Source organism: Indicator indicator, chromosome 20, assembly GCF_027791375.1.
Source record: "Indicator indicator isolate 239-I01 chromosome 20, UM_Iind_1.1, whole genome shotgun sequence".
In the NCBI taxonomy this organism is placed as follows: Eukaryota; Metazoa; Chordata; class Aves; order Piciformes; family Indicatoridae; genus Indicator; species Indicator indicator.
Genome location: NC_072029.1, coordinates 1990551 through 2015048, shown reverse-complemented (window position 1 = coordinate 2015048; position 24498 = coordinate 1990551). Strand labels below are relative to the sequence as shown.

The 24498-nt window shown below is 46.9% G+C and overlaps 1 protein-coding gene across 1 annotated transcript; it reads right to left on the bottom strand.

Annotated features, from left to right (window-relative positions):
- Nucleotides 1-1422: 1422 nt before the first annotated feature.
- Nucleotides 1423-18711, bottom strand: SNAP47 (synaptosome associated protein 47). Its single transcript, XM_054390195.1, has 4 exons — nucleotides 18200-18711; nucleotides 13279-13763; nucleotides 9137-9261; nucleotides 1423-1569 (listed from the first exon to the last, which is right to left on the bottom strand). The coding sequence occupies exons 1-4, from the start codon at nucleotides 18694-18696 to the stop codon at nucleotides 1423-1425; spliced, it is 1254 nt and encodes a 417-aa protein (XP_054246170.1). The 5' UTR covers nucleotides 18697-18711.
- Nucleotides 18712-24498: the final 5787 nt, after the last annotated feature.

The following is a 24498-nucleotide window of genomic DNA, read 5'->3' as shown; positions in this document are numbered from 1 at the left end:
GAACCAGGTGAAGCTCCACTCAACTCGTCAAGTTTCCATTTAGAAATTTGGAGAGCAAGGGTAGGGAGATGCTGGGAGAATGAAGGACAGAAGCAACAGGCCTGGGCTTCCATCAACAGCCATCAGAGATGTGGCAACCCAGATCCAATATGCTATTTAGGGACCACACTAAGTGAGCACCATGAACACTGAGGACACTGCACCCCATGTCACACCCAAACCAGAAAACCACTGTGAGGGATACAGTGAACTCCATGACCTGAACAAACTCATCTGTGAATAAAATCACTTCCTCCACTCCAAAAATCAGTTCCTTCACTACATCTTGCCCAGGGAGGTCATGGATGCCTCCTCCCTGCAGGTGTTCAAGGCTAGGCTGGATGAGGTCTTAAGCTAGTGGAAGGTGTCCCTGCCCATGGCAGGGGGGTTGGAACTGGATGATCTTTAAAGTCCCTTCCAACCCAAACCATTCTGTGATTCTATGTGCAGCTGAAAGGGGGAAAATAGACCACCTAAAAATGTGTTGATGACCATCAAAGATCAGCAATCCCTTTTTGGAAGGCAGAAGATGCATTAAACTTTGGCACTTCCCTTTTAGAAGAGACTTAAGTGAGCAAAACGTTTATTAAATGGCACAAATCAACCCTACAAGCTGCTGAGCAAGGTGTCTCTACCCAGCCATGCACACTAACCTCCTTCTCTTGCTTTCCCAGGACAGGGCAGCAGAAAGCTGTGGCCACTAAGCCTTCACCACTCCCATAAAATTTCTGAGTATATTAAAAGCAAGATGGAAACCTATGAAAACTCTTTGCTGAGGGAGCACAAAGGTTTGATCACCATCATTTGCTCACCTCAGCATTAACTTAGCACACAAAAAAAAGCCCCAAACCAACAAAAACCAAGCCTCAATGACTTGCAGTTGGACATCTGGCCCTTAGTTTGGTTATTAAGTGGTTTAAAGAATGACCTTGAGAGAGAATTAATGGGCTGTAATCATCTAAAGTAGTCTCAGATGCAGTTCAGTTCTCCTTCACTTCAGTGCAATGAGGAAAAAAAAAAAACAACAACCCTTTCAATAGCAGCAACATAAAAAAGCACATAAAAATTGCCTCAGTTTATATCCCACCCCTTCATATTTACAGATTTTCTGCAGTAAAGACTCAGCTGTCAGTGCTTCACCACAACTCCAAGTCAACAATTAAAAGGTTTTGCCCTTCAAAACCTCTCCCCCCACAACCCGAGTCTGGAAACGCTTTCGAAGCCCTCAGGAACTCGACAGCAGCAGCAGCTTCGTATGCCAGGCAATATTGCAGATGCCTCCCACGCCATCCAAGTGTCCATTAAAGACCCAGGCTGGAAAAACACAGCTCCCTGGAGCTCCTCTTCCTCAGGGCTCCCAGCCCCAGGTGCTGCCCGGGGGTGCTATGTCAGCTTCCTCATCCGGCGGTTCTGCTTGTCGATGGTCAGCGTGGCGCGGTCAACGCAGGTACTGATGGAATCCAGAGCCTCGTCCTGCCTCTCCAGCTCAGCTTCTGTCTCCAAGGCAAGGCCCTTCAGTTTCTTGAGGATCTGTCAGAAAAAAGAGAAGAGTGAGAGAGCTGAGTGGCTGGACCAGCCGCTGCCTTGAGAAACACAAGAGACCCATGGCAAGAATTTCAGGGCTTTGCATCATCAAAGCCTTTGTTGGAGCCTGCCCTGGAGCATGCTGGTGGAAAGGCACAGGTCTTCTTCTGGCAAACTGCTCTGAGATCAACACAACCCCAGCATGGTAAGATTTGGAAGGGACCTCTGGAGATCATCTAGTCCAACTCCCCCTGCTAAACCAGGGGCACCCACAGCAGCTTGCCCAGAGCCCAGGTGGCTCTGGAACCTCTCCACAGGAGACTCCACAACCTCTCCAGGCAGCATGCTCCTGGCATCCAGCACTCTCACACCAAAGAAGTTTCTTCTCTTCCTCAGATAGGACCTATTGGATTCCAGTTTGTGCCCCTTACCCTGTCCCTGGGCACCACTGACAAGAGTCTGGCCCCAGCCTCTTGCCCCCCATGCTCCCTTTAGCTCTTGCTGAGCATTGCTCAGCTCCCCTCTGGGGCTGCTCTTCTGCAGGCTCTCATCCCCAGGGCTCTCAGCTTCTCCTAAGACAGATGTTCCATACAGACATCCATAATGACACCACAGGCTGACTTATGGGATATATTCAACTGTCACCAGTTCATAGAACCAAGTCCAAGAGCAGAGATCCAAACACCAGAAGAAAAAGCTGTCTTCATCCCTGATCATTTCACACTGACTCCTATTAGCAGCAGTTCCAGGCCTGAGTTGTATCATTGCCTGCTCTTCCCTCTTGTGGCTGCTCCCTTCATAAGCCTGGTTGTGTGAACTGAAGGCACCTGCCCCAGCTACCTCCCTTCAGATGTATCTGGAAGCATCCTATGATCTTTATCTAAATGACCCCTAAGGCCCCTTCCAACTCAAGCCATTCTATGATTATATATCATCCAGACTGGAAATCCAGCCTCTTGGTCACACAGAAACACAGTCACACCATGGGAGGGGTTGGAAGGGATCTCTGGAGACCATCCAGTCCAACCCCGCCCTGCTAAAGAACAGTCACTCACAGCAGCTTGCCCAGGGTCACAATGCCCACATGGCTTTGGAAGGAGACTCCACAACCTCTCTGGGCAGCCTGGGACAGGCCTCCAGCACCCTCACACCAAAGAATTCTCTCCTCATGTTCAGGTGGAACCTCCTGGGTTCCAGTCTGTGCCAATTACCCTTTGTCCTGTTGCCAGGCATTACTGAAAAGTACCTGGCCCCAGCCTCTTGCCCCTATGGTGCCTTTATCTCTTGCTGAGCATTGCTCAGCTCCCCTCTGGGGCTGCTCTTCTCCAGGCTCATCAGCCCCAGGGCTCTCAGCCTTTCCTCCTGACAGAGATGCTCCAGGCATCAGTAGCTTTGTAGCTTCCACTGGACTCTCTCCAGTAGTTCCTTGTCTCTCTTGAACTGGGAAGCCCAGAACTGGACTCAGTACTATGAGAAAAGCAGTGTGGAAGCTCTTATCTAGCTGGACTGGCAGGGGAATTCTCTGCAGACAAAATGCTTTGACTGAAGCTGGACATCAGCCAAAGGAGTGAGATTTATCTCATAAAAGATCTCTCAGCTCTCTCCATAAATCCCAAGCAGCCAGAAACACTGCTGGGTGAGTAACTGGGTCTGCAATTTGGCTGCCAAAGTGCAAATACAAAACAAACTGTGGATCAAGCTTAATCTACCTTCTTCTGTTCTTCCCCAAACTTACAAACTGAACTCTCCTCTGATTCTATCCCAAATAAAACACTTGAGGTTCTTCAACTCCAAGAGGAAAGCGAGGCTGCAATCGCCAAAGTGGAGGTGGTAGATGTGTGTAGGAGAAATGACATCATCAGATCTGCCCTGTGTATGATTCAGGACATGGATGTGAAATAAGGTTTTGCTCCTCCTCAGGAAACAACTTTCACTACTTGGAAACGGGAAGTTCCGAAGTCCCTCAGGCCTTCCTAAGAGCTTCTTCTCCATGGATAAACATACAAATATGAAAACATAAAATAGAGTTGAAGAGTCATAGAATGGTCTGGGTTGGAAGGGAGCTCCAAAGCTCATCCAGTCAGCAGTCAGCAGGGACATCCTCACCTAGATCAGGCTGCCCAGAGCCCTGCTGAGCCTCACCTTGAATATCTCCAGGGCTGGGGTCCCAACCACCTCCCTGGGCAACCTGTTCCAGTGTTCCACTACCCTCATGGTAAAGAACTTGTTCCTAACATCCAATCTAAATCTGCTCTGCTCTGGTTTGAAGCCATTGCCCCTCATCCCATCATAACAGGCCTTTATAAGGCTACATGAAATTACTTCTACCATTCATAAAGTCACAGTTTAATTGAGATTGGAGGAGGCCTCTGACCATCTTCATCCAGCTAAGAGCAGGTCCAGCTTCAATGTTCAGCTCAGAGAAGACTACAAGGTTTTAGCTTCCACTCCAACATTTAATTCTTTACTATAGAAGAAGAACAGAAAACTTTGGGTTGGAAGAGACCTTTAAGCTCATTGAGTCCAACTCAGCACTGCCAGATCATCACTAAACCACGGCCCTCAGCACCACATCTCCACAGCTCTGAACCCCCTCTGGAGGGGGCTGTCCTGGGCAGCCTGTTCCTTGACAACCCTTTTGGGGAAGAAATTGTTTCCTCCTGTCTAACCTAAACCTTCCTTGGGACAACTTGAGGCCATTTCCTCTTGTCCTGTCACTTGTTCCTTGGGAGAACAGACCCTACCTGGCTCCAACCATCTTTCAGGGAGTTGCAGAGAACCAGAAGGTCTCTCCTCAGCCTTCTTTTCCCCAGGTCCCTCAGATGCTCCTCACCAGCCCTGCTCTCCAGACCCTTCTCCAGCTTCACTGCCCTTCTCTGGACCTGCTCCCAGCCCCTCAATGTCCTTCTTGGAGTGAGAGGCCCAAAACTGAACCCAAGATTCAAGGTGTGGCCTCAGCAGTGCCCAGTCCCTGCCCTGCTCCTGCTGGCCACACCATTGCTGATCCAAGCCAGGCTGCTGGTGGCCTTCTTGTCCAGCTGGGCACACCCTGGCTCATCTTCATCTGGCTGTTGACCAATATCCCAAATTCCTTTTCTACTGGGCAGCTTTTCAGCCACTCTTAGAATCATAGAGAGATCTCTAAGCTCCTTGAGTCCAAATGTCTTCCCCAAGCCTGGAACACTGCATGGAGTCAAGAGAAGAGACCTCCCTCTCCTTCAGTATATCATAAAGTGAAAGACAAGTGCTTTGTCATTTGCTGGGGGTGTTCAGATGATTTAAAGATGGTCCATGGTGACCAACTGTTTAGTGAAACCCACTGGGGTGAGCACAGAAGGTGACATGCAATGCAAGCCTTCAAGAGAGCCGTGCAGCACAGCAGGGGCTGGCAGACAAGATGCAGAAAGGACTCAGGAATTCTCACAGAATTCACAGAATGGTTTGGGTTGGAAGGGACCTTAAAGATCATCCAGTTCCAAACCCCTCGCCATGGGCAGGGACACCTCCCACTAAACCAGACTGCTCAAGGCCTCATCCAACCTGGCCTTGAACACTTGCAGGCAAAAGGCACCCACAACCTCCCTGGGCAACCTGTGCCAGTGTCTCACCACCCTCACTGGAAAGAATTTCTCCCTAATCTCCAGCCTAAATCTCCCCTCTTCCAGCTCAAAGCCACTGACCCTCATCCTATCACTACAAGCCCTTGTCAAAAGTCCCTCCCCAGCTTTCTTGTAGCCCCCTTTGGGCACTGGAAAGATGCTATAAGGTCTCCTTGAAACCTTCTTTTCTCCAGCCTTTGCTTCTTCCCCACCTCTCCAAGAGCCTCCCAATTTATTTGTAAATCAAAGCTGTGCCAAGGGAAAAAAAAAAAAAAAGGCCCAGGTTTGCCCATGGAAATTATTTATTGCTTATTTTCAGTTTCCAACCAGGTTCCTTTTGATAGGTTTTGCAGTCATTAGGGCACACTTAACGTTGAGAACACAGAAAAAGACACAATTGTTGAGGACAGAAAAGCTTTTAAAAACTTCTGAAAAGCAGTAAAATGGAAACTCAGCTACAGGGCTCTGCTCAGTTCACCTGCCAATTAGGCTCTGCCTCCAAACACAGCAGGCAGGGGTGGTGTGGTTACTCACACAACAAAAATAAAAGGCAAGTGGCTTCACTTTCATCTCTTTAATTCTCTTTGCCAAAAGAGATTTTGGTAATGAAGCCCTTAACCCTTTGTCTGGCAGCACCTTCCAGCTGAGTGCTGCTTCCTCAGTCTAAAGGGATTTGAAATGGTTAAGATGCTTTTCCTGCACAGCCCACAGAGCTTGCTGGAAAGAGTTACTGGACTCTGAAGCCTGGCCAAAGCTGCTCACTGTTTATTGCAAAGCAAAATGATGGCAAGATGTGGAGTTATGGCTGCTCCAGTTCTGTCAGCTGCTCATAGCAGCAGGGCCTGCTGTGCCAGCACAGAATGTGGATGGTGAACCAAGCCAGGAAAGCTCAAGGTGAAACTCTTCTCTGCTACCCAAAGTCAAACAGCAGGTAGCAGCCCACCAAAGACCTATTTTAAGGGCACAGTTCCTTAGGGACTGGGCAGTCTCACATGGAGACAACCTCAGATTTATGCCACCAGCTTAGAAAGTGGAAAATCTGCTTTAGAGATGTGGCTCTGCCACAGTTTTCTGGGCACCCCAATTAGATCCATCCTCAACCTCTGTACCCTCAAAATCCACTTCTACTGGCAGGAACTTCCCCCTTCAGTCACACTTTCCTTCACTTCCACATCTTTACACTTCCCTCTAAACCTCACTAAGCTCTCCCCTAACAGAACCAGAAGATCCTGAGCTATTTCCCTCTGCTTTGTGCTTTAGAGAAAGGAGAAAATGCAGTGCTTGGACAACTGGGAACAGTTGGAGACACACCAGTCTGTCCCAGGTGAGAGGTTTCATTCCCAATTCACCAGACTTGTTGGAAGAAGCTGAACTCATTGTCCTGTGACTCCTCTGCTTCTCCAGCCACAGCCAACTGCTTTGATAAGATCAAGCACCAACCAAGGTTGACGTTCAACTCTGAAGAACTGTGCCTGGGGAAGCAATCCCTAGAAAGCCTTTTTTTTGCAAGGTAGAGCAAAATGTCCCTTCAACAGCAGCTCAGGACCAACAACCACTCATCCCACATTTAGCTTTTGAGGCTAAAAATCAGAATTCTAGTGCTGAAAAGCTGACATTTGAGGCAGGAACAAGGAGCACTTCTAAACACACAGCAGCTGCAGAAAGTGGATGCATGCATGACTAACAGATTGCTGCTGTTAGCAGAGCTGCAACTGACAAATCCCTTCCTTAAAATCCTCCAAAAGGTCAAAGCTGCCTCAGAAAATGGTTATTTTTGGATGAAATGCTAGACCATGGAGATAAGCTCTTTAAAAGATGAGAAGGAAAAATGATTAAGTGGTAGAGAGTCCATTTTGCTTCTGTAAAAGCCCAAAGAAGATATTTCAGACAAAAGATCTTGATTATGTTTTGATGCCAGAAGCAAAATTTGGTCTAAAAATGTGTATTTATGCAGTGATAAAGAAAAGGAAATAGCAGTTATGGCATTTACCTTAACACTACTAACAACTAGAATGATGATTAAAGGCCTGACTCTGAGAGAACAGGTGCTCAGCAATTATTGAGGAAAAAAAAATTGAGGCCATGTCAACAAATGGGATGTCAGTTTGGCAGTTCAGGTCCTCTCCCCTCCCACCCCACCCCCACAAGCTCACCCCACTTTGTTAACTGGCTTAAAAATCCTTGGCTTGGTGTGGTATAAATAAACGCAAGAATTGTCTTTGGAGCTCCAGTTGATGTTGAGAGGGTTTTCTTTTAAATAACAGTGGCCATTTAACACTCTTCCTAGGCCACCCATCCATTCTGAAATGAACCATCTGCAAAGGTTAAATTCTCACTTACTTCAATGTCTTTTGGTTCATTTTAACAAATAGATTCTTTCCTGCAAGAGGGTTTCATTTTTAGCCTCTCAAGTCACTACTGAGTGCTTGTAACTCTCACACAATCCCAGCAGGGTGAGGGTTGGAAGGGATCTCTGGAGCTCATCCAGTCCAACCTCCCTGCTCCAGCAGGGCACCCACAGCAGCTTGCCCAGGAGCACAATGCCCAGGGGGGGTTGGAATCTCTCCACACAAGGAGTCTCCACAACCTCTCTGGGCAGCCTGGGACAGGCCTCCAGCACCCTCACACCAAAGAATTCTCTCCTCCTGTTCAGATGGAACCTCCTGGGTTCCAGTTTGTGCCCCTTGCCCCTTCTCCTGTCACTGGGAACCACTCACAAGAGTCTGGCCCCAGCCTCTTGCCCCCCACCCTTTAGATCTTTCTGAACACTGCTCAGCTCCCCTCTGGGCTGCTCTCCTCCAGGCTCTCAGCCCCAGGGCTCTCAGCCTTTGCTCCTCACAGAGCTGCTCCAGGCCTCTCAGCAGCTTTGTAGCCTCCACTGGACACCCTCCAGTAGTGTCCTCTCTCTCTTGAGCTGGGGAGCCCAGACCAGGTCAGTGAACTAGCTCAAAGTGTTGTTTGCTCTCAGTGGTGTAACTCAGAGCCATGAGGGGAAATCATGCTTGACCAATGTGATAACCTTTTGGTGCTGTGACTGGCTGGGTAGGTGAGAGCAAAGGATGTTGTCTACCTCAGATGCACTCCAGCTAACAAAAGTTGCTTTAATTCTGATTCCCAGATATAAAGCACAAGAAGGAGGCTGGAAAACTGCAGTTTTGGCCAAGAAGTAGCAAAAACTTCACATGGTGCTAACATGAAGCTACAGATGGAATATCAAAAAGAATAAGATGTTAGAGGTGAAAGGAAAAAAAACAGAATGAAATTAAATCTTCAATCATATCTTCTGATGAGGCTGTGATCATCAATAATAAACCTATTTTAATGGAAAAAAAAGAAAACAAACAAACACAAACTCCATACTCCTTCCAGTCACTTCCCTGCTTCAGAACAAAAAAGGGATTCTTAACTAAAAATTCTGGACATCAGCTATGAGAGAAATTCCTTAAAGAGTCATTTAGAGGCAGAATATCAGGCTGCATTACTTTAAATAAATATTTTTTCCCCTAGTAAAATCTCCAGCCTATTTCCCTTTTATTAATTTGCTCACTTCCTAACTACAAGTTCTCTCTGTGTGTTTATGAAAATACTCTGTTCAGCTTTGTGGATGTTTGCTGAAATAAAACTGCTGCTTCTTAGCAAAAAGAATAAGAGAGCCCAGTGGGGAAAAAACAACCCACACACAAAAAACTGAAAATGATTTTATTATTAAGCTTCTTAATCTTAAAGAGGTTCTGGCTAAGGATTTTCCTTGGGTGATAATCCTGTCACTGAATAGATTTTGCTGATAATCCCTGAGTGGAAAACAGTTTAAAATAAATATCAATTTATCAGTGTATTTTAATAACAGACTTGCTGAAGTAATGTAGGAATGTTTTGCTGAAGGACAGTGACTGTTCAGGATGATGACAATTCATGTTAGTAAGGCAGCAGGAGGAGTGAAACCAAACTCACACCAAAATCATCTCAATTTATACCTGTCTAAGCTCTTTGGCTTCTTCCTGAGAGACCTTCTCTTGCTTCTGCAGCTGAACATGGTCATTGTCCATTCCTTCTTTGGCAGGAGAGCCAGGCTGCACCACTCCTCCCAGGAGACCTGTGGCTGCAAGAGAAATTCCCAGTTCTTACTGCAGTACCTGGCACTGCCCAGTAGCAGGGACATGCTGCAAGGACAGGTTGGTACTTCTGATTCACATGCTGCTCAGGAATTGAGACACACAGCTCCCAGAGGTGCTTTGAACACAGAATCACAGAATCATTTTGGTTGGAAGAGAGCTTTAAGATCATCAAGTCCAACCCTTAACCCAGCACTGCCAGGTCACCACTAAACCATGGCCCTCAGCACCACATCTCCAAGGTTTTTAAATTCAAGGGTGGGGACTCCAACACTGCCCTGGGCAGCCCGTCACAGATCTTCACAACCCTTCTGGGGAAGAAATTGTTCCTCCTGTCCAACCTAAACTGCCCCTGGGGCAGCTTGATGTTGTTTCTTGTTGTCCTATTGCTTGTTCCTTGGGAGAAGAGACCAAGCCTCCCCTGGCTGCAGCCTCCTTGCAGGGAGTTGCAGAGAGCCAGAAGGTCTTCCCTCAGCCTCCTTTTCTTCAGGCTGAACAATCCCAGGTTCCTCAGCTGCTCCTCACCAGCCCTGTTCTCCACCAGCTTTGTTTCCTTTCCCTGGACCTGCTCCAGCTCCTAAATGTCCTTCTTGGAGTAAGGGGCCCAAAACTGACCCCAGGATTCAAGGTGTGGCCTCACCAGTGCCCAGTCCAGGGGCACAATGCCTGCCCTGCTGCTGCTGGCCACACCACTGCTGATGCAAGGCAGGGTGCTGGTGCCTCTCTCAGCTAGAGGAATACTAAGAAGGAAGTTAACACTCCAACTACCACTTGAGAGCATGTGGCCCAGCCCAGCAAAGGGCCATGACAGCAGCTCTTGTGTATATCAGGACAGAAAGCAGGATGGAAGATGCCAGAGCTCTTCACAGAATCACAGAATGGTGGAGGTTGGAAGGGACCTCTGGAGCTCAGCCAGTCCAACCCCTGCTCAAGCAGGGCACCCACAGCAGCTTGCCCAGGATCACAATGCCCAGGTGGCTTTGGAATCTCTCCAGAGAAGGAGATTCCACAACCTCTCTGGGCAGCCAGGGCTCCAGCATTCTCACAGCAAAGAATTTTTTTCCTCATGGTCAGATGGACCCTCCTGAATTCCAGCTGGGGCCCACCTGGCTGCCCAACTGACAGCATCCACCCAACCACTTTGGATAGCATTACTTCTCCTGTGAAAAGGGAGAGAAAAGCTGAACCCAAAGTCCCAAACCCTAAATCCCTCTCAAGTAATTACTGCAAACTCCTAATCCCTGGAATTATTCGTTTATCAGCCTGAGAGTCACTGGACTCAGGCACCATCAAGATTTCAGACAAGTGAGTCATTCACTGTGCTAGTGTTACCCTGTGCAAATGCTCCTTGGTTTTGGAGGGGGTAAGAACCAGGCACTGAAAATGCTGCTCATGGTAAACTACTGTTGTGGTCACCCTCAGACACAGACCTTCCTGCTGCAGCCAAGAGCCAGATGAGATTCTTTGTGCTTGTGATCAACTGAGTGCCACCATATGCTAATTATTTCATTCAAACCCCCAAATCTCTCAATTTCAATTCCTTCATTCTTGCTGAGAACAAGAGCAGGAGGAGAACATGACAAAGGCACACAAAAAGAATGAGATGAAGAAGGAGATTTGGCTTTTCCCAGCTATTTTCTAGTTAAGACAGAGAATTGAATAGAAAGATAAAAACACTTGAAAAAAAAAGCAAGTTTGCTTCTTTTCTGGTTACACTCAGTTGGACTGTGAGACTCACTGCCACCACACTGAGGATGAGAAGCCACCACACCTTTGGATTCTCCAGTTTAAGAGAGACAGGGAACTATTGGAGAGTGTCCAGTGGAGGCTACAAAGATCTGGGAGGTCTGGAGCAGCTCTGTGAGGAGGAAAGGCTGAGAGCCCTGGGGCTGAGGGCCTGGAGAAAGCAGCCCCAGAGGGGATCTGAGCAATGCTCAGCAAGAGCTAAAGGGTGGGGAGGGAAAAGGATGGGATCAGACTCTTCTCAGTGGTGCCCAGGGACAGGACAAGGGGCAGAGGGCACACACTGGAACCCAGGAGGTTCCATCTGAACAGGAGGAGAAAGTTCTTTGGTGTGAGGGTGCTGGAGGCCTGTCCCATGCTGCCCAGAGAGGTTGTGGAGTCTCCTTGTGTGGAGAGATTCCAAACCCCCCTGGGCACTGTGCTCCTGGGCAAGCTGCTGTGGGTGCCCTGCTTGAGCAGGGGCTTGGACTGGCTGAGCTCCAGAGGTCCCTTTCCAACCTCCACCATGCTGGGAGTCTGTGATTGTCCTGTTGCAAGTATGTCCCTCCCTGTACGTCTCTGAATCAACGTTTGCTATCTGAAGACACACACATCTCATGGAAAGGCTGAAAGGTTGGACCAAATGAGCCTTGGGGTACCTTCCAATGTATGGGGTCCCTTCTGTGGTATGTGGACACAGAGGCAGGCATGTGTAACACTGAGCTTTCTTCCTCTCCTGATTTTAAGGAGGGGAAAAAAAGCCCCAAACAACTAAAAATGAAACCCCCAGTATTTCCATCCTGTGAACAGCCATGGAGAAAAAGCCAGAGGAGGAAACATGGTCCATGAGTGCCCTCTTGTGACAGAAAGCAGACGGTGACAGACTCCAGAGGGAACAAACAAGAGTTTTTGGTGGAGCTGGAGAAGTCAGCATTTCCATAAGCTCCAGTTTTCTTTACTGACATTTCCAAATTAAACAGTCCAAATGCAGGTGGGGGTAGGAGAGCAACAGCCTTGAGTGACTGACTCAGATGCAAACAGAGCAGAGCAGTGGGAAATTAAGCACAGTAGGGCTGTATAACCAATTATTTTATGTAACCAGCCTTAAGACCATCAGGAACTGAACACCAATTTGCTGGAATAACTCTGTGCTTAAGAAACCAGCAGGTTGTTTTTCCCTCTAAGTTGTTGTGCTGACATTTTCGTGCCAGATGCCCAAGACTTACTTCCTGCAAAATTAATAAGCTTTTCCAAGCTATGGCCCTTGACAACTCATCAACAAGAGGACATTATCCTTCCTCCCAAACCCAGCTTTAACTTGGTGCACAGAAATTAGTTAATCTATTGTTTTATTGTATCTTTTTACCTATTGCTTTTTAATATTCTGGCCACCGACCCATTCACCAGTTTACTCTTTTGTCTCTAACTAGGAAGGAAAGAAGATTCAAGTGTGCTGATAGAAATAAATTCCTAAGTGATAAAAATTCACCAAATGAACCTGCATAGAATTCTAAAATTCATAAAATTCTGCATAGAATTTTAGGAGCAAGAGTAGTAAGGAAGAAGAACTAAAGCAAAAAAGGACCTGGGGTGTTGGTGAAAAGCAGCTGAAGATGAGCCAGCATTGCCCAGGTAGCCAAGAAGGCCATCAGCATCCTGGCTTGGATAAGCAATGGTCTGGCAGGAGGACGAGGGTAAAGGATTGTTCCCCTGGTCTGGGCACTGCTGAGCCCACAGCTCGAATCCTGAGGTCAGATTTGGGCCCTCACTCCAAGAAGGACATTGAAGGCTGCAGAAAGGGCAACAAAATGAAGGCTGAGGGACCTGGCCTTGTGAAGCCTGAATAAAAGGAGGCTAAAGGAAAACCTTTTGGCTCTCTACAACTCTCTCAAAGGAGGTTGGAGCCAGGCGGGGATTGGTCTCTTCTCCAAAGGAACAAGTCACAAGACAAGAGGGAACAGCCTCAAGCTGTCCCAGGGGAGGTTAGGCAGGACCTGAGGAATAAATTCTTCATGGAAAGTGTTGTCAAGGCCTGCCTCAGGCTGCCCAGGGCAGTGGTGAAGTCCCCATCCCTGGAGGGGTTTCAGAACTGTGGAAGTGGTGCTGAGGCACATGGTTTTGTGGTGACCTGGCAGTGCTGGGTTAACGGTTGGCCTCCATCATCTTAAAGTTCTCTTCCAACCAAACCTATTCTATGGGAGAAAGTACATCCAACAAGACTAAAACAGAGCCACACACTTCAGTCATCTGCTTAGAGCTGGATTGCTTTGTCTGTCACATACCTGCTTGCCAAATGGAGGTCCCCAAATCCACCTGAGGAGACTTGGTGGCACCAGCAAATCCTAGGGCATCTTCTAGAAACTGCATCTTCTTGCTAAACTGCATCTCCAAGATGGGGATTGCTTCTGGCATCTTTGCTGAGAGGAGCCTGTAGGAGGTGTCAGGCTTCCCAATGAACCTCTGCCGGACACTGATCTCGTAGGGCGTATGAACTCTGATGTCATCCACCTCCTTGGATTCAAACCTGTGAATCACCTGAGAATTGCAGTCACTGATTTCCAAACCAGAAGCAAAGAGGGTGAGTTTTCCTGGCTTGACATTGGAGTCTGTTCTGTGGGTGATAATAACTGGAATTCTAATTATGATTCCTTCCTGGTTCTTTGGATCGGAAACTGTGGCAGTTTCCTTTGGCTTGGCTTCCAACGGAGCTTTCCAGAGCTTGCTGCTAAACGGCCACCAAGAAGGAGATTCCAGCTCAGTCAACAACCTAGCAGAGGAAAAGAGAGAGTTAGGAAAGTGAAAGCCAGCAGGAGGGTCGTGCTGTCCCACCAACTCAAAGCAATTTACTGTGGACACAAAGATTTCCTGACACTGGATCCAACCCCCTGTTATTTTGCACCTCTTCACCAGGATCCCTCCCCATTTCAAAAGGCAACTGTTCCTCCTTTGCTGACACTTTGGGATCTCTGTTGTGATCTGAGAAATCCAGCTTCCAGCTTGGATTCCTTCAGGTCAATTTACACCCATCTGCTGGTAAGCTAACGCTGCCCTTTACCTCAATGCTTCCACTTGGCCATCACCACCACTGCCTTCTCCCGCTCCTTGACACCCCAGCCCCACAGCCTGCTGCCACCTCTTGCTTTGTCCCCAATTCCCATTGCCAGTGAAAACACCAAGAGTGTGAGGCTGAAAAGCCCAGCAGAGACATCCAGTGCCTGCCTCACCACCAAGTGTTGGTGTAGCTTTTGAAGGAGACTGGTGTCCTTGCTGGCAAACTGGTGCCATAGCTTAACGGTAACTGGACTCACTTGATGGAGGAATTGAGTAACTGCTCCCAAGGAAGACCACAGAATGGTTTGTGTTGGAAGGGACCCTAAAGATCATCTACTTCCAACCCCTCTGCCATGGGCTGGGTGGGACACCTTCCAATAGACCAGGTAGCTCAAGGCCCTGTCCAACCTGGCCTGGAACACCTCCAGGAAGGGAGCATCTACAACCTCCTTGGGCAACCTGTTCCAGTGTCTCACCACCTTCACCAGAAAGAATCTCTTCCTAATCTCCAGTCTGAATCTGCCCTTCTCAAGCTCCAATCCATTCCCTCTCAGCCTATCACAACAAGCCCTTTTAAAACGTCCCTTCCTGGCTTGCTTGAACTGGAGGCTATGATCCTTCTGTTGTATTTTCTAGCAGCGTGACTCATTCCTTGCTGAGCATTGCTCAGATCCCCTCTGGGGCTGCTCTTCTCCAGGCTCAACAGTCCCAGGGCTCTCAGCCTTTCCTCCTCACAGAGATGCTCCACACCCCTCAGCATCTTTGTAGCCTCCACTGGACTCTACAGCAGTTCCTTGTCTGCCTTGAACTGTGGAGCCCAGAACTGGACACAGGACTCCAAACGCGGCCAGACCAGAGCAGGAGTAGGAGAACCTCCCTAGCAATGAACGAAACGTGGCCAGGGCACTTTGGGACACGGTTTAATGGCCATGGTGGTCTCAGGTTGATGGTTGGACTCAATGATCTTAGAGATCTTTTCTAACAGAAACAATTCTATAATTTTGTGAGCCTTACCAACCAAAATACAAAGTCCTGCTGCTTCACTGCTGTTTTGGAGAGCCAGCTTGATTTAATTTGCTTTTAAGGCTGCTCCAAAATGGTACTGCCTGATAAAACATGCATCAAAGCATTGCTACTCTCAAGATGGTTTTTGTAATGATTTCTTTTCCAGGAGAGATTCAGAGGGTGTCTACAGAAGACTCTGCCATTTTAAAAGGCTATTTGATTTGGCTGCAGACAAAGTCTGATCTGGAAGAGCAAGATCTAACTGAACACAATTTGTTTATTAGCCATCAAAGTGCTGCCCCAGGTTCAATACAGACCTGCCTAAAGGAATTCATCGGCCAGGAAAAGCTGGAAAAGTCCTACTGAGAGTCAGCCACTCAATTCATGGATAGCAGAGACAGAATGAAGTGTTCCAGGAACCTACTCCCAGCTAAACATGACCATCAGATATTTATGCAGATAGCATGGGAGATGAATAAGGGCTCTGGAGCTCTCTGCTCCCCTCTGAAGATGCTGCAACATGCCTTAGATAAAGAGAAGGAAAATAAAACAGCCAGACCAAAGGAGAGGTACCACAAAGTTCTACAGTTCACCTTCTGAGGTGAAATAGCACAGAGTTAGGGCTGAATTGTGAAAGAGAGGTTCAGCTGAAGTTCAACACAGAAAAGGGCTGACAAAGTCCTGCTAGCAGACTTCATCTTCCAAATTAAAAGGCACACTCCATCCTAAATGCTGTTAACTAAACAGAAACAAGTGACCTGATCTCATCAAAGCATGTTTGCTGTCCTCTTGGTGCATGAAAGAGTTAAAAAAATGTAGTGGGGGGCTACAACAGCTTCTGCCCTCATCATAGCCTCTGAAAAGTCATTACATTCCTACCATATGGGTTTGTCTCCTCACACTCAGCGTGAGAAAAGCCTTTGTGTTCACTTAGCCAGGACCAGCTGCAGTGTGAATAGTCTAAACCTCTGTTCAGAACTTCTGGAGATCTCTGAGCCTTCATTTTTATCACTTTATCCTTCAACTACCTCCTCCCTTTCTCCCTAGGGACTCACATCCTGCCTGGGCAATGTCTGATTCACAGTCTGGATTTTTCTACTGCACAGCCCTAACAAAAGCTCCAGCCAAATTCTCTGGTCTTCAAAGAAAGAGTCAACCCTCAAATGACAATTTGCAACCAAAGGAGTTTTACTCCCTTATTCCCTTTCTCATCCCCTTTGGAGAGGCAGAGGGGTTTGTAAAGAGCCTCTGACACTCATCTAGAGGCCAGCCCAGAACTAACCCCTCACACTCATCTAACTGAACTAAAATCACAGAATCACAGAATGCTTTAGGTTGAAAGAGACCTTTAAAAGATCATCCAGTCCAACCTCCTGTAGTCAGCAGGGACATGTGCAACTAGAGTAGGTTGGTCACAGCCCCAAACAACCTGATCTGGAATGATTCCAGGAATGGGGAATTTACCACCTCTCTGGCCAACCTGCAACAGGGTCCCACCACACTCAGTGTAAAAGAATTCTTTCAGTCTATCTAGTCTGAATCTCCCTCTCAGTTCAAACCATCAGCCCTTGTCCTGTCACAACAGGTCCTGCTCAAAAATCTGTCCCCAGCTTTCTGATCAGCCCTTGAAGCACTGCAAGGCCACCAGAAGGTCTCCCTAGAACCTTCTCTTCTCCAGACTGACCAAGCCTAACTCTCTCAGCCTGGCCTCCCAGCAGAGGGCTTCCAGCCCTGCCAGCATTGCTGTGGCCTCCTCTGGCCCTACTCCAACAGGTCCCTGTCTGTGCTGTGCTGAGGGCTCCGGAGCTGGCTCCAGCACTGCAGGTGAGGTCTCTGCAGAGTGCAGCAGAGGGGCAGAATCCCCTCCTTCCCCACCTGCTGCCCACATTGCTGGGGATCAGCCCAGGACATGGCTGGTGCTGGGCTGGGAGCACAATTACCAGCTCATGTCCTGCTTTTCACCCCCCCAGCACTCCCAAGGCTTTCTCCACAGCGCTGCTCTCAATGTTTCCTCCTGCACAAAACCTGCTACACACACAAAAAGCATTAGAACCCCTGAAAAAAGCAGCTGCAACTAGAACATGGTTTCACTGATGACTTCTGGGCTGCACTGCAGATTGCAGGCAAGTTGACCAAACTCTCCATGCTGCAGATGAAACAGACTCTCAGCTAACATTTGGTCATTGCCTGCCTTTATTTTTCCTTTTTTCTTTTAAAATCAAAGCGTTGAGCTCTTCAGATTCCTGAGGACAAATAATACCTCCCAGTGCATCTGAACCCAACCCAAAACTCCTTTCCAAAAACAATGAGCAGGTATTTATTTTCCTGCTCATTGTTTATTGCTCCAGATCTTTAAAAGCTCTTGCTGAAGCTTTCAGTTGTGTTGGCTTTTCATGAAAGGGGCTGAAGAACATCACCAGAGCCATTGTGAAACCAACACTTTCTTTCAGACATGATATCCAACTGAAAACAGATGTTTCTTCCAAAACCAACTAGTTTGAACTTTGTTTGTTTCTTCATGCAGGTGTAACAGCTTCTACAAAGATACTCAGAGCTGTAGATCTTCAAATGTGACCACACTGCTCTCAAACTTAACTCTCTGCTTTGGACTGCTACTAAATCCAGTCTACAGCACACCGGGAAGCAGAGAATAATTCACTTTCTTAATCATGAAACAGAAGAATCACAGAAACATTTGGGTTGACTCTTTAAGATTATCAAGTCCAATCATCAACCCAGCACTGCCAGGTCACCAATAAAACATATGAATGCCATACCCTGTCCTTCAGTGGGGATATTAATTTGCATCCCTTTCACCTTTCCAAACTTAGATCCTAACATTTTGGAGCTCTACCACTTCTACCATTTGTGGCTGAATCTTACAAAAGCTTGAAAAGTTACTTGAAGGACGGAGGATGGGTTTAGATGCACAAACTTCACCTGGATGAGAAAATGTCACAGAGAAGAGAGGACAGAATACATAAACATAACAAGAACTAGATGGACCCAAGAGCATCACAAGCTTAAACTCCTAGTGAAAATGAACACTTTAGGTTCCTAGTGACCTACATGGATCTGCCCCACAAATTTCAGGTATAAAGAACACAAAGCCACCACCACTGCTTAGCTCAGAGGTTGCCATAGTACCTGTCTGCCACATCCATATCCCCTTCGATCTTGTTGAGTCCTCTCATGATGTTATCGAACTGCTCGCCCTGGTAATGCAGCACCTTTGCTGTGTCCTCCAGACGTTTCTGGGACCCAGCCAACAACCCTGTCAGCTCTTTTCCCTTTGTGGACTGCAAAGCTGCTGCTTCTGCTCCTCCACCTTGGCTTGAGAGCAGCTGCTCCCTCCAGAAGTGCTCAAGGATGTTGAATACCACATTTCTGCTGGGTTGCAAAGAACTGAACCAATGCTTGGTGTTCTTCTCCAAGATGGTGAGGGAGCTGAAGATTAAATTTGAAGATTCCTTCTTTATCTCACTGATACTAGAAAGATGGAAGTTGACCAAAAGCTCCCCAGTCTTGTCAGCTGTGAATTTGATTGCAACAGGAGTCAGTGAGAGTCTGCCAGAGACCCATTGTTTGCTGGTGTCCAAGTAGTAAGAACACGGCCAGCTATGGATCCGCAAGTCTTCGTTCATCAGCCCGAAGTTGAGATCCTCTTCTTCAAGAGCAATGCCCTCAAAGCCAGAAAGAGAAACTTGAGTCAATGAGAAAGAGAGAAGCAAGAGTGATTAGCAACACAGAATCACAGAGTCGTTTTGGTTGGAACAGACCTTTAAGATCATCAAGTCCAACCATTAACCCAGCACTGCGCCAGGTCACCGCTAAACCACGTCTCTTAGCACCACATCTACACTGCTTTGAAACCCTTCCACCACTGCCCTGGGCAGCCTGGGCCATGCCTTGGCAACCCTTTCCATGAAGAAATTGTTCCTCATGTTCAACCTAAACATCCCCTGAGGCAACTTGATGCTGTTTCCTCTTGTCCTGTAACTTGTTCCTTGGGAGAAGAGACCAACTCCCACCTGCCAACGACCTCCCTTCAGGGACACCAACCTCCTTTCAGGGAGCTGGAGAGAGCCAGAAGGTCTCTCCTCAGCCTCCTTTCCTCCAGGCTTAACAAGCCCAGGTCCTTCAGCCTCTCCTCACAAGACTTGTGCTCTAGATCCTTCACCAGCTTCACTGCCCCTCCTTGGATGTGAACATACCTACCTCCAAATATACCAAAGCACAAGGTCATCAACTTTTGTCTACAATGCCAGTAAATAACTGGTGTTTCCTCTCCCACTCTGCTACCTCAACATCCAGGCATGTTAAAGAGACCCCCTAGGATGTCTACCCAACACATTCAACAGTGCAGGTGAACCAAAATCCCCACTGAGCAGGACTCACAATCATGAAAGAGCAGAAACACCCAGCCAGAAATGGGCAGTTCCACCTCAGACCATCACTGCTGGTCTCAGGAGAGACTCTGCAAAAATACCTCACAAAATACCTGGAATACCTCACTGGAAATACCTCCAGTGATTTCCAGAACTTCTACTAGAACATCACTGCCAAACTGAACCCTCCACATTTGTAGTATTTGTTGTGTGAAATATTTGTTGTTGCTCAGTTACTACCAAGAATGTTTGGAAATAAAGAGTTTAGGAAGAACTGGAAACAACCTCAAAATGTCGCTGGGAAAACCTTGACTGACCCCAGTGGAAGTTAAGATGAAAAGGATGCCACGGTGGTGTTGGAAGAGGTGCTGCTGGCCTGGCATGCAGACTAACTGCACACATGTGGCAGTGGAGCAAGCTGAAGCAGAAGAATCAGAACTGAAGCAGAACTGACTCTGTTGACTCAGCATGAAGGGACACAAGCTTCAGGGCAATGGTGGCCTCATGACATCTCTGTGACAGGTCGTTTTTTCCCATGCTGTCATTTGATGACACAATATGAATTCTCCAAGGCTTGCTCAGGGAATCCCAGCATGAAAACAAAGAGCTGTCACATACCTCAAGCCTGGCTTGGGACATCAAACCAATCTCAAATTTAGAATGGTAAATCAAATCAAAATGTATAGCAATTACATCAAATTAAATCAAACCAAACACTGCTTTGAGGAGATCCCACCTGGAGGAAGGTGTCCCTGCCTATGGCACAGGGGTTGGAACTAGATGATCCCTTCCAACCCAAACAATTCTATGATTCTATGAAGTTCTAGAAAATATAATTTCTTTCCCCATCAATTGCTACAGAATTTCATAATTTGGAAAGAAAAAAAGCTAAAAGCTCTGATCTTGACTTCTGCATGTAGAAGAAGGTTGTTCTTCTACTACAGCAAGACAAGATCAGACAGATCAGATGGAGAGAAGTTATTTTTCCAGCCTGACTGGGCTTTGTAGGTAGCCAATTATTAAAATTTCTATTCAAGTGTTCTTTTTCTGTCATAGAGAAAGAAACAGGGAAAAGAAAAACACTTTTTACCAATCAGTCAAACATTTCTGCAAAGAAACAAACAGCAGCAGTGAGATTCCAAAACAGCCATGAGCAGAAGGGCTTGTAAAGGATACTTCAAGTAGTGCCTAATATGGATACAGAGTTATGTGCTAATAATATCACATTTTTGTTACTGCAACTGACAATTTTGCACTTTAAAGGACAGAAATTACATCAGTGATGAAAATCAGTGGCAGTTACAAGCTAAACCTTGCTAGAGCTTTACTAATCAGGATTTACAAATTACAAATCCAAAGTAAGTTTAACTGTTTGACACTGCCTAGCTATGAAGTAAACACAATAGTAAGCAGATAATAAACTAAAACAAACATCTCAGAATCCCAGCATGGTGGGGTTAGAAGGGACCTCTGGAGATCTTCCAGTCCAATCCCCTTGCTGAAGCAGGGCACCCACAGCAGCTTGCCCAGGATCACAATGCCCAGGTGGCTCTGGAATCTCTCCTGAGACTCCACAACCTCTCTGGGCAGGTTGGGACAGGGCTCCAGCACCCTCACACCAAAGAAGTTTCTCTTTGCAATCAGATGGAACTTTCTGGGTTCCAGTTTGTATTTGTTTCCCCTTGTGCTGTTGCTAGGCACCACTGGCAAGAGCCTGGCCCCATCCCCTTGCCCCTCATGGGTTCTTTAGCTCTTGCTGAGCATTGATCAGATCCCCTCTGTGGCTGCTCTTATCCAGGCTCAGAAGTCCCAGGTCTCTCACCCTCTCCCCTCCTTAGAGATGCTCCAGTTCCCAAAAGCTTTTATTATACGCTCAAGCTCCTCACAGCCTAAGTATTTCAGAGGCAAACAAAATTTACTGAAGGAGCTCATCACAGCATTTAAAATGAATCATCAGCTTCCCAGGTTATCAAAGCAGCACCTCACATTCAGAGAAGCAACAAATCCCAGCTCATACAAGTAGCTGACATCTCTTCTCCCAGTGCAAGTCTTTGCTGCTTAACACTGCTTTCTGAAAATCTCATAAATATCAGCAGGCTGCTCACAACAGGCTGTTGCTCTGAGATGTATTTTATAAACAAAGATGAAACCAAGACACAGAAAGATCGTAAGCCCTGGAGAAGATCACAAGAGAAACCTGAGCAGGTTTCTCAACACTCGCTGCTGGAACAGGCACTGCAGGACAGAATGTCAACTGAAAAACAACTCCCGGACCTTGCAAACAGCAACAGGAGCCTTCCCCCAGGCACAGCCAAAACTGTTACTAAGCAAAAGAGCCCTCAAGGTTTGTAAAATCCTCATCCTAGAGCCCATTTTCACATGCTGAGGTCCTCAAACTCTAGCTCCCCACTAAGACAGCAGTTTTCTCTCAAGCCTGCTCCCCACCATCAAGGCTGTGGAAATATTAATGTCCGACACAGTCTCACAGCTATAAAACAAAACCCAACCCTCCTAAACCATATCCCAAGCTCCTTACCTCTATCTGTAGATGCAGAGCCCTCAGGCAGCATTTTAGGGACTGCTGCCTTTACAGGACTGTCCATCTGTAGGTAGAAGCTTTTTTCCTGAGTATTTTTTCTCTTCAGAGTCCAAAAGTGCAGGTAAAAAAGCTTGATGATGAAGTACTGTGCCCTACTGTGCCCTTTACCAAAAGGAGCAACGTCTAAAGAACAGAGAATGTGTGGATCTAAGAGTGAACTAAGCCCTCTCAGTCCAGGAGAAGCAATGAGGCAGTCACTTGGCCTGTGGTATGTATGTGTATATGCCCTGGGTCTCATGACTTTTGACTCACCTGAGAGCTTAAAGGTCTGGCCTGAGTCAGCTCATTTCTGTGCCTGAGGCCAGAACTTCCAAGTAAAAACCTATCTGGTAATTAAATCCATTCATTCTTCTCTTTCTTTTTCTCCTGTCTCTCTCACAAAGAAATTTATAGCTTGCAGAAATTCAGGTGTACATAAGGATAACCAAGGTTGATTTTATTCAACCATGAAAGCAGTCATCAATGGTACAGAACACAGCTACTGTTATGGACATTCAAAAGCATACTGTGACTGAACACAAGACTCCTGTGCCAGAGGGAAGGGATCCAACCAGACCTGGACAAGTTGGAGAGGTAGGATGAGCTGTGAACATCATGAGATTCAACAAGGCCAAGGGTAAGGTTCTACACCAGGGTTGGAGCAATCCTTGGAATCAACACAGGATGGGGATGAAGGGCTGGAGAGCAGCCCTGAGGAGAAGAGGCTTGGGGGTTCTGGGGGTTGAGAAGCTGGAGATGAGCCAGCACTAAGCACTGCTAGACCAGCCCCAGCCATGTCCTGGAGTGATCCCCAGCAGCCTGGGCAGCAGATGGAAGGACAGGATTCCACCCCTCTGCTCTGCTGAGATCCCAATTGCAGTGCTGGGGCCAGCTCTGGAGTCCTCAGCACAGCACAGACAGGGATCTGTTGGAGTGTGGCCAGAGGAGGCCACAACAATGGTGGGAGGGCTGGAAGCCCTCTGCTGTGAGGCCAGGCTGAGAGAGTTCAGCCTGGAGAAGAGAAGGCTCCAGGGAGACCTTCAGGTGGCCTTTCAGTATAGCATATAGGAAAAATGAAGAGGGACTCTTTATCAGGGGGTGCAGCATTAGGACAAGGGCTAACTATGAAATTGAAAGAAAAGAGACATTTAGATTACATATTATGAAGAAATGACAAGAGCCCCTGGCCCAGGTTGCCCAGAGAGGTTGGGAGATGCCCCATCCCATGAACCATACAAGCTCAGGCTGGACAGGGCTCTAAGCAACCTGCTCTAGTGGAAGCTGTCCCCACCCATGGGGTTGGAACTAGATGATCTTTAAGGTCCTTTCCTACCCAACCCCTTCTATGGTGCTGTGATTATGTGCCTCACTGTCCTACTCCTGCTAAAGAAATTCCTTATATTAAAAGACTTGGAATATTCATAGGTTTGTAAAACACACATGCCATAAATCAAACCATTCCAATATGCCCACCAAGAAAAGAAAAGCAACTGAAAAAAACCCAACCACAACAAACAAAAAAGAAACCACAACAATGAACCTTTGTAACCTTTAGATTATCACACAAGGAGGAAGGTGGGAGAAAAACAAAACATAAACAAAGGGCTTTAAATTTGTTACAAATACAATAAAAAATGAGTTTATAAACTTAAGAAGGTTACAGTCATGGATGGAGTGGAAAAGGAAGAAGCACCTAAAGGATTTCACAATAAATTCCTTCATATTTTGATTGATTCACAATAAATTTACCATAAATTCCTTCTCTTTTTTTTTTTTTTTTTTTTTTTTTAAGGAACATGCGTTTGCCTACAGACCAGATGACACAGGCAGTCTCTTCCAATCCAGACTTCCCAACATCAACACAATTATCCACATCCTGTTAATCGCTTTTTTTTTGTTTGTTTCAGCCATCAGATTGTCTTCTTGACTCCCCCAAACCCAGTGCAGTACCACACAGAGCAGCACAGAGCAAGGACTTGGGATTAGCTCACAGAGCTGTGGATTCCATTTCCGGCAGCGTCACCACAACATCACATAAATTCTTTTGTTTACACACAACTCAGTGGCTGCTGCTGCTATAAAAAGGAGGTGACTCACCTTCTCCTGTGAAGTGTTTTGAGATCACTCAATGAAATGGAAGTGTTAGTAACAATCTCAGGTGTTAGTTACATCCTCAGGTGTGAGGAGATGCTACAGACACTGGGAGAAGGTGCTGTCAGCTCCCAGTCCCTTCACAGACTCCAAACCTTACGCCACAGATTCTCATCTGCTCTTGTTTAATTATCAGCAAAAGCTTCTGAGTGCATTTCTAATGTGTGATAGTTGTTTATGTTTTCTCCTCCTTCATGGCTGGTCACAGAACCACAGAATCTTTTTGGTCAGAAAAGATCTTTAATTTCATCAAGTCCAGCCATTGTCTAACTCTACCAAATCTGGTGCTAAACCATGATGGGTTATTCCCAAAAATATGAGGGGTAATT

Excerpts from the sequence above, each read along its gene's own strand:
- SNAP47 (XM_054390195.1), bottom strand. The coding sequence starts at position 18,696 with ATGAACGAAGACTTGCGGATCCATAGCTGGCCGTGTTCTTACTACTTG. Across the intron at positions 13,764-18,199 it reads GATATGGATGTGGCAGACAG|GTTGTTGACTGAGCTGGAAT; the intron begins GTACTATGGCAA and ends TTCCTCTGCTAG. Across the intron at positions 9,262-13,278 it reads GACCTCCATTTGGCAAGCAG|CCACAGGTCTCCTGGGAGGA; the intron begins GTATGTGACAGA and ends TTTCTCTTGCAG.